This window comes from Nomascus leucogenys, chromosome 3 (assembly GCF_006542625.1).
Source record: "Nomascus leucogenys isolate Asia chromosome 3, Asia_NLE_v1, whole genome shotgun sequence".
Lineage (NCBI taxonomy): Eukaryota > Metazoa > Chordata > Mammalia > Primates > Hylobatidae > Nomascus > Nomascus leucogenys.
In genome coordinates, this window is record NC_044383.1 from 44805187 (window position 1) to 44815878 (window position 10692).

The 10692-nt window shown below is 37.2% G+C and overlaps 1 protein-coding gene across 1 annotated transcript in view; it reads left to right on the top strand.

The window, feature by feature from the left end:
- The window catches only part of ANKRD22 (ankyrin repeat domain 22), a 37812-nt gene that overhangs the window by 23958 nt on the left and 3162 nt on the right, over positions 1-10692 (top strand). Inside the window, exons 2-5 of the mRNA XM_003255182.3 lie at positions 2041-2232; positions 5390-5497; positions 7938-8015; positions 10382-10480. Coding sequence (XP_003255230.1) covers positions 2041-2232; positions 5390-5497; positions 7938-8015; positions 10382-10480 — 477 coding nt within the window. The remainder of the gene's footprint in view (positions 1-2040; positions 2233-5389; positions 5498-7937; positions 8016-10381; positions 10481-10692) is intronic.

Here is a 10692-nt window from a genome sequence, read left to right on the forward strand (position 1 = left end):
AAGCACTATTGTGTTGACCTAACCCTGGACGCCAGCAGTGATGTGGAAGATTTGTTGGTTGAGACTAGAGTCCCAGAAATAATAGAATATGAAAACCCAAGGGAACTTCTGCCTTACTCCTTAATTTAATGACTGAGTACACTGAGATAGAGTAGGGAAGTGAATTGTCCACAGTCGCTGGGGGAGGTAGTAACAGAGCCACAATTACATCCTGTTTTTCTGACATGAGACAAATGTTTCAACTGCCCCAGTCCTTTCTACATCAGCCACACAGTACGCTGAGACACTGAAGTGCCCAACTGTTGGAAAGCTTAGTAAAGGGAAGACTTCAGGATAATGGAATAGGTGATTTGTATAATTGTGCATTTCTAGTGAAACTTAAAGCCCATATATCATGTTCATTTCATTTTTAAGGTACAGAAGTTTGCCTTTAATTGCTGCTGAGTTAATTTTATGTTAGGATGTTTCTTTCATGAGTAGGCCTTTAGGTTTAAGAGTATAATATAGTTCACTCATTGTGATATTTGGCTATGTTAGAACCTCAGTTTATTAGCAAATACACCCCCTTGGCTTTCCCCTTGATATGTCTCGGTTTCTACAGGTGCTTATGTACCTACCCATACCAAAAATTTTTTTCTTGTCATTTACTCTGTGTATGTGTGTCTCTGTCCTATTTCCCCACTTGACAGATACATTTTACATGGATAAGATAACATTTTATTCTCTGGTACCTGTGACTGGCACACAGTAGGGATTTGACTTGATTATTAAAGAATGACAGTAGCAATAATGATAACTTTCATACACTAAGCACCATCTATATGCCAGGTATTACTCTAAATGCTTTTTAAAAAAACATCATCTAAAGATTAGTCTAAAAATATTTAGTGTTTGCCTTCCATGTGCCAAGTGCTGTGTTGAATGCTGGGGAAATAGCAGTGAATCAAATGGGGTTTACAGCCTGAACTTCAGTGCCTTCCTTCTCAGCACTGCCTCAAACCTTTCCTGATTCATGCTAGCCCCAAATACATGGTTGTACATAATTAAGAAAAGAGTTACCATTATGTCAGTTGCTGTGAGGGAGAGATACTGAATGTTGGGAGTAAGAAAAGACTTCTTGGATAAAATGAAAATTAGATTGTGACACGAAGGGTGAGCTAGGTGTTATTCAGACGAAGGGCAGGTGGTGTGTTTTATGCAGAGGGAGTATTCAGGGCAGAGGCCCAGATGGAAGGTACCAAACATGGTTTGGTTCAACCGAACTTTGAAGAACAGGAGTCGAGAAAGGCTGGAGCAGAGGAGGGAAAGAGGACAAGACAATGCTACCTGAAGTCTTGCTATTAAACTCCCATGGCGCCTTGTGAAGCTCTGTATAATGCTTTTTATAAACAGCATCTAATCAAGTGTAGTTAATCATATAATTTGTTATTTGCATATTATTTGCCTAAAAAACTGTCTTTTCTGCTCTGTTGAGCTCCTTGAATACAGGGGGCTATGTAGGTCTTATTTCATCACTAGTGCTGCCCTAAACTCCTCCCCATATGCTTGTTTTCTATTTTATCTTTAGTAAAAATAAAGATAAAGGTATGTTATCTTTAGTATAGATAAAGATAAAGGTATTTTATCTTTAGTACAGATATAGATAAAGGTATTTTATCTTTAGTACAGATAAAGATAAAGGTATTTTATCTTTGGTAAAGAAAATGAATGCTTTTCCGACAGGCCCACCTGCCTGTAAGCACTATACATAGTTTCCTTACTGAGTTGAATTTGTAGTATTTCATTTATTTATTCATTCATTTGATGGACATAAGTGTGTGCCAAGAAAACTTAGGAAAATGTAGGAGTTTCCTCATGGGTTAATTCTTGATCTAGACTTAAAGCTAGGCATGACCGAGACCAAAAAATCTCACCTACAAAGCAATATATTACAATTTTAAAACATTTAAATTTTAATGTATTGGGTTACGACTTTTTTTTCCTTTTTGTGGTTTAATTATGCCAGTATTTCAAAACCTGCTTTTGTTTTTCCCGACTCAGCCCATCTGCCAAGCGGCCTATCAGAATGACTTTGGACAAGTGTGGCGGTGGGTGAAAGAAGACAGCAGCTATGCCAACGTTCAAGATGGCTTTAATGGAGACACGCCCCTGATCTGTGCTTGCAGGCGAGGGCATGTGAGAATCGTTTCCTTCCTTTTAAGAAGAAATGCTAATGTCAACCTCAAAAACCAGGTGAGGTCATGACACGAATGGAGAGTGTAATTGTTCATGGTAATTCTTTTCTCCTTGAATCACTAGAAGTGGTGCATGTCATTTTTAAAATTGCTTGTAGCTCCTAATACGAACAATTATCTTAGCCTACTTTAGAGAGACTGCCACATACCAAGGACATTTTATTAGACTAAACAGCAAAATAAAACATAGTTCAATCAGCAGGCATAACTTGTGATAAATTATGTCTTTTTACCTCTGGTTCACTCATTTGGCTGGATAGAGCTTCTTTCTTTTCCTTCTTCCTCTCTTCATCCTCCTCTTTCTCCCTCTCCCCTCTTTCTCATTACTAACACAGAAGCAATGGCAAAGATTTCTTGGAAAAGAAATGCTGTTTCATTAGTTAGATTTTTACCTGCTGTATTAATGTCCTGATCTCCAAAGGATCCTATAGTTTCCTTGTAGAATGAAAGAGTACTATTGAGAAATTTACCAAGGACAAATAAGCTCATGAACTAGAGGTTACTTGAAGTCACACAAAAAGGTGTAAAGAATATATTTAAAGATGCAATATTAGCTACTTTGGAGCCTTCAGGACCAAGGAAGAGAAGAATATGTGTGTATTGCTGTGAAAATCCTTGTGGAGCCCTTTCTGAACATCTAGCATTTGCATCATAGTGAAGGCAATATTTAAATCACACTGAATAAATATTAAAAGTCATTTTTTTGCAATCATTATGACTCTCCTTTACCCACTTATATGCCTTCAAGGCGAGAAAACACTGGAATTCCCCTCTTGCCCCTTCTAAGTCATTTGGAGACTAGCTCATCAGGAGTAACAATGTATTATCAGAAAATTGATCATTACTGGACTTTTGTATTTGTGCTTACTATTTTTCGTTTGGTTGGGATTAAAAGCAAGTTATGCCTGTGCTGAATGGAACAGATGTGCAACATCGTAGGCTATAATAGGATCTCTGTAGATCCCTGCTGTGAAACCAGATCTGTGGAGTTGTGGTGAGTGGTAGTGCCAGAAGACAGATGTCTGTGGGTTCCTGTGCTCTTTTAAGAGATGCACTCATTAGGAAACTGAGGGAGGAGGCGTTAGCCCATGGGCAAGGCTGAGGAGACACTTTTATCTCCGCTTTGCAGAAGAGGAGGCCCTCAGCCAGCCTGCTGGGATTTTCTGGTATCATAAAAACCATGAAAAAGACTTTAGTGGATACATTAGATTAATAGATTTTATCAGTAGAAGTTTTTGGTTTGCATTTTCCACTTTCAAATGTTTCTAATATGTTAGCATTTAATATTTTTATTTTCTCAAAATATTAATATTTGTACATTAATAATTTCAACCTGTGATTTCTCATGTCTGAAATCTGTTTATAAGTTATTTCCAGAAGCACTAAACAAACAAAGGCCTTAAAAACAAACAAACAAACAAAAAGCTCTGCTGGAGATTCAGAAGCACAAGCCTACGGATTCTATTGATAGCAAATGAAAACATAAAGATCCTTGTTTTTCTCTGTCCAACTGACCAAGATTGAAAAAGAAAACAAAGGTTGATCAGAAAGTTTAAGTTATTGTTGTCTTATTAGAACACAATTTGGTAGCAATATGAAAAGCGTTAATACATTTTATGCCAGGAATTCTATTTTTAGAAATGTAGGCAAAGGACAAATTTGGAAATGTTGACAAAACTTTATGAATGAGCAGGTTCAGCCAATATTATTTATAAAAATGAGAAGTTTAAAACTTGAAATGGGCCGTGTGCAGTGGCTCATGTCTGGAATCCCAGCACTTTGGGAAGCCAACGTGGAAGGATAGTTTGAGACCAGGAGTTCAAGACCAGCCTAGACAACATAGCGAGACCCCCCCCATCTTTACACAAAATAATAACAAGTAAAAAATTATCCAGGTGTGGTGGCACATGTTTGTAGTCCCAGCTACTTCAGAGGCTGAAGTTGAAGGATCGCTTGAGCCCAGGAAGTCGAGGCTGCAGTGAGCTAGGATTGTGCCACTGCACTCCCGCCTAGGTGGCAGAGCAAGATTCTGTCTCACAGAAAAACAAAAACAAAAACAAAACCCTCAAAAACCTTGAAATGTTCAAAAGGCAGGGCTTGCCTAAATAAATCAGAGTAGTTCCACTCAATACTAAGCCATGCAGCCATTACAATCATATGTTTAAAAATATTGAATTGCATGGAACAATGTACATATTCTAAATATACATTTCTGAACTGAAAAAAGCAAGACATGATATTGCATATGCAATATCATTCTATGTTTCAAAATTCCACATTTATGCATTTAAGAAGACTGGAAGAAAATACAACAAAATGTCAACAGTTAACTCTGGGCCATTTAATAACGGGCAATTTAAAATTGTATCATTATATTCTCTAGTTTCTAAAATTTTTTACAGAAAATATAAATGCCTTCATATTAGAAAAACAAAAAGTGTTCTTATTTAGGTACAGTGCCTCGCATAAGTGGAAACTAACCTCCTTTCTTTCTCTTGCGCTCCCTCTCCTCTTATTGATTTTGTTGGTATTCCAATTACCACCTTCTGTTTTGCCTTATATTTATTTGTGCATGTTTCTCTCCATCTTTGATTATGAGGCCCTAAGAGTTCACATCTCCCACAACCCTTGGAAGCTTACATCTATTACCTGACAAATATTCACATATTTGAAGAATAAAACTGAGTTATATGCATTCTTCTAGACTATGCGCATGAAGGAACATGAAAAATAGCCATGTGGTTAAGAGTTTTCCTATGAACAAACCACAAAATGGATAATCATATGCATGGTAGATGATTAAGGGATAACTATCAATTTTCACAGTAAATTCAGTCCTAAGTTTACATCTCAGTGTATCTTGTTTTCCAGAAACTAAATGGGTATGAAAATCTGTCTTCTGATGAGCTCTGCTGTGTACATTTCACCTTTGTTGACTCCCAGGAGCCCTTCCCTAGCTTTTCCTTTACACTGGACTGAGTTCTCTGTTCTGCTCCATGGAAAGCCACATTCATTAATCAGATGTATCCCACAGGAAAAGATACCATGGGTACTGGAAAAACAAAAAGCACAAACTAAACTTTTTGAGATGGTCATCTGAATAAATTTTGAATTGAAATGCTTTATTAGTAAAGAATCCTTTTCTTAATTTTCAGAAAGAGAGAACCTGCTTGCATTATGCTGTGAAGAAAAAATTTACCTTCATTGATTACCTACTAATTATCCTCTTAATGCCTGTTCTGCTTATTGGGTATTTCCTCATGGTGAGTACAACACTTGTTAGAGCAAAGGGCAAATATGGAGATCGATGGTGTGACTCATTGACTCTTGCCAGGCCAGTGAGATGTTGAAAAGAAATAATAACAAAAAAAGCCTTTGGTTTGTATTCTGTAATTGACATGTTCAACATACATCCAATGCTATAATTGAAGTACAGCAAGAAGAAAGGTAGCAAAAATAGTTAATCATAACGTAATCCATGCAATGTTGATTTAGAAAAATAATTTAACCTTAACTAAGACTTTTCTGAAGGAAGCAAAAAAATTCTGAATATTAAAAAACACCCCTTCTAATATTTTTTCTCCTTTTTTTTAAAGAGGAGTTTGTGTTTTTGGATTTATCTTTCTGACTTTCTGATTTTTAAGTACTCCTCTGGTGGTGTGTTGAAAAATAGATCCTAAGAGTTTGCATCCAGAAGCTGACATACACAGAAGATGCTTGTTGAGAATTTAAGCCCATTTTCACCTTGATGAATTTCTTCATGCTTGGATGAATCTTGGCAGACAGCAATTTTCTTGAATAAAGAAATATGTAGTTGGTATAGGGATGCAGTCACATGAGGAGTAGAAGATGAAGCTTGAGCTGGTTTTTGTTTTTGTTTTCCCAATAGGGTAACAGATCTGCACTGACTTACTCACTTTTATCCATCTGGTTTCCTTTGTGCCCAGTTCCACTTCTCAGACATGACTCAAGAGTTGCATAATTTACTCTAATTAAATGACCAAGCTCCCTCCTTGTTGTAGCTGATAAACTGTGAATATTGGTTACACCTGTTAACATAAGCCCCAGAACAAGTCTGCCAGTCAAAAATGTTATTATTTCATTGGGTATTTAAATGCTACAGAATTTGAGGAACTATAATTAAACATGATAATGTTGATTTTTATATTTGGATTTATAGGAGAGAGAAAAGAACTTTAATTCACAAATAAAAATATAATCTGCTCATATCCTCAAAAAATTCTTTAAAAATTCATTGTGTATTTAGCACATAGCATTTAAATATATGTATTTTGGGGGCAGGGAGAATCTGTTATTTATTTACAAACCTTTTTAGAGATTCTAAAGATAAAAATTACAACTGTGATTAGAAGGCTCATTCAGAATTTATTGACACACAACTCTGCTTTCTAAGATGGTTCAATGTTTAGAGGCTAGAGGACTGGGAAAAAATACTAATCGTAATGAATAGCTCAGCTCTAGTTTCATGTACATGCAATTTATTAATGGGGCCTAAAGTTGTAAATTTGTGATTGATTAAAAAATAAGTGACATGCGAGAAAATGATAGGGGAGGAGACAAGAAAGCATTGGGTTATTTCAGAGAAAAGTAGGCAGAGAAAGGCAGTTTAGGAGGTGACACAAGAGGGAAGCCTAAGGAGAGCGAACTGGATGGAGCTTCCCAGGTGATGACAGGGTTGAACTCCAGGGCTATACCCAGGTGAGCAGGGAGAGCTTTGCCTCTTCAGGAGACTGGAAGTTGGGGAAGACTCCAACAGGCTTGTGGTCAGAAGCTCAGGGGACTGGGAAGGAAAACTGAATTTCTGAGGAGTCCTAGTTCATTTCATTAATTTGTTCAATTATTTAACACATGTTTATTATGGAACTACTGTGTGCCAGATGCTGTGCTAGGTGTTAGGGACACAATGATGAACAAAATAGTCATAGTTCTTGACCCCATGAGAGTTAGAGGGTGGGGGGGAGAGCCATTAATCAAATGGCACAAACACATGTAAAATTACCATGAAGCAGGTGATACAGAAAGGCGACTGGTGTTACGATAGCTAAAAAAGAGGGATTTCACCTGGTCAGGTGGGTCAGGGAAAGCTTCTTGGAGAAAGAGGGACTTGGGCTGATGAATGAAAGGTGAATATGCCAGGCAAAGAAGAGAGGGAGGAGGCTTCTAGGCAGAAAGAACTTCATGTGCAATGATTCTCTGGGAATGAAAGACTAATAAAGGCCAATGTAACTAGAACAGAGTGAGCCAGGAGGCGCAGAGTGAGAGAGAGGCCAGGGCAGGGCCATACGTGGAGCCAAAACACATGGGACTTTGTAGGTCATGCCGAAGAGTTTCCTTTTGTCCTCAGAGCAATGGGAAGTAATTGCACAGCTTTGAGCCAGGAAGGGAAAGACAGGTACTAGGCCCCATCCTCAGTGGAATTAGGTAGGTTTGGGGTGGGACCTGAGAAGTACATTTCTAAGGTTCTTAGGTGTCAATGCCGCTACTTCAGGACCACAGTCTGAGAACCTGGCTTTAATTAATTGATATTAGAGTGGGTGAGAAGCTGGGGGAAATTTTAGGAAGGGTGCATGCATGCATAGGAGTGTTGGGATTAAAATGAAGCCTATTGATTAAATAGTCTCAGGCATAAATTGGAGAAACTATTTGTAAATAAGCCTTTCTTATAATTACCATTTGTAATAGGTATCAAAGACAAAGCAGAATGAGGCTCTTGTACGAATGCTACTTGATGCTGGCGTCGAAGTTAATGCTACAGATTGTGTAAGTTTATATTTTTAGCCATTTTGAAAAAATATTCAAAATGGTATTTGTAGGTAGTGTATTTGTCATCTGTACAGTTGCTTGCTTTATTTTCCTAGACAATTTTACATTTAGTTTTCTTTTTTTTTTCTCCTTTTATTCCCACTGACAGGCAACGTTGAGGTTATTTATATTCTGCTGAACTCATGGGAATAATACCTCTATTGATTATAAAGCATTTTTAAAATAATTGGCTTTAATGTTGTTGAGACGTTAAGGAAAACTAAGGCTCCGATAACAAAATACCAGCCATAATAGTTAAGAAGCTGGAGCAAGAATGCCCATGAGTAAGCCTGGGCTTGCCACTTTTTACTTCTATGAGTTTGAGCAAGTTGTAAACTTATTTTACTCTCAGTGTCCTCATCGGTAAAATGGGATATGTATAATACTTATCTTATTGGGCTTGTTCATGTAAAGCACTTAGCACATGCTTAGAATGTAGTAAGTGCTCATTGAATGGCAATAGCTGCCACAGCAGCCAAAATCCCAACCCACTGATGAGAGGCCCCATGTGTAAACTAAAGATAGATAAGACAAAGGTCAAAGAAAAATCCCACTGATGGTAAGAGCAGTGATAACAACAGTAGCAGCATCTGCTCACTTCTTCCTGTTTATAAGAATAAGGTATTGTTTTCACTTTCACCTCTGTGCTCTTGCACTCATCTTTCTTTCTCAATGATCACAGGAAGACAAAAGTTTATTTCTATGGTGTTTTGCTTATGGTGATTGAATAAAATTTTGGATTCCCAGTTCCTTGTTGAAAAAGTAGGCAAGTGGAGATTCTATTCCAAAATACTAACATTCTATTTGTGATGCCTAACATATTTTACGTGTGTGCACATCTGTGTGTATTACCATTGTTTTATGATAGAGACCATGGCCCCATTCATGTTTCTATCAATTACTTACATCATTGCGGTTTTGCCTATGCTGGTATCATGTTTAAATGCAGGCAGTTTGTGTGTGTGTGTGTGTGTGTGTGTGTGTGTGTGTGTGTATGTGAGAGAGAGAGAGAGCACAAGCAAATAACTTTATGTAATTTATATTTTCCTTTTATTTCAAATAGAACTTTTGGATAAATTTGTATTGAAAGTTACTGTGCATTACCATTTCTTTAGATAGCTTTGAAATATATTAAGTAAGAGATTATTAAAGATGAAGTTAAAAGTTTGTTGAAGGTTTTTCTTGGTCTTTTCATTTAAATTCAATAGATTTAAAATTCGTGCCTATGACCAAAATTTCTCTAGTATATTTTCCCAGCTATTTATGTGTATTTCTCTCTCTAGATAGAGATATCACATTCCTTCAGCTAGGCAGTGGCACTAGCCTGTAGTCCCAGCTACTTGGAAGGCTGAGATGGGAGGATCACTTGAACTCAGGAGTTTGAGACACATGCATGTACACACACAGACACCACTTCCAATACCAAAAATTTTTCAAAAACTGTCTGAATATTAAAATCTGCTTTCTAGGTAAGACAGTGTTTTGTATTTTTGGATAATTAGACTCTATTTCACATGACAAAATTCAGAGCCAGAACTTCCATTTGTCATGCCACCACTTAATAAAAATAAATGATTGCAACATGATCTCCTGTAATTTTAGAGGTGTTTCTAGGTAATAGGATCCAGAGCTAACTCTGTCTTGATAGCCAAAGATACTATTTCTTCACTTACCAGCACCATGGTTGCTTGGCTACTTTTCCAAAGGCCAAATTTTGGACACTAATGCCCTAGCTATATTTTTTTTGACCTGTAGTGTTTTAAATTAATACCAACAGAGTAGATGTACTAGTTTATAACACATAATATGAGCTGTAACAAATCACGTTTGGGAGACCTCTCTATAGAACTGCACTGATCTTGTAGGTGTCCCGCAGCAGCAAGAGCACCTGACTTCTTCAGTAGGAATCATCATCAAAACCATAGAGGATAAGATTTATGTAAAGGGACATGTGGAGACTCTTTAAGGGAAAAGATGGTGACATGATCAAGGTGATGATCACCGAGGCATATAGCATGCTACAAAGAAACTTTGGCACAATTCAGCATCAGCTTTTTATAAGTTGCATTCTTTAGTTTAGAATAGAAAGTGAAAAACAAAAAGGCAGAGATTGATTGCTTATATGAGACTAACATACATAAACATTGAGGCAGAGAAGAAAATTTTTTAAGTACTAGAAATAGTTGTCTATCAATGGTTTGCAGACTATTTTTCTGCTTAGTTGCATACTACAAAGTGTGAAAAGGATTTGCCAATGAAGCCACATGCTATGGTCTGTGGAGGGCCCGACTTATGAGCTGAAGTTTTGGCCCTTTGTGTTTCAGTATGGCTGTACCGCATTACATTATGCCTGTGAAATGAAAAACCAGTCTCTTATCCCTCTGCTCTTGGAAGCCCGTGCAGACCCCACAATAAAGAATAAGGTAAGGGAGGGTGGAACGTGGTCTGAGATTCCTCTAGCAGCAGCATTTTCTAATCTAGGCCTTGTGTTGAAGTAAATTATTTGCCTCTGATGTAAACAACAGTAAAATTAATCATCCTCATTAAGGAATGAAGTTATCCTATTACTATTAGGACTGACTGCTTTTAAAGCCATTGCCAACCCAGAGAGTCAATTGATCTAAGCTATCTACTA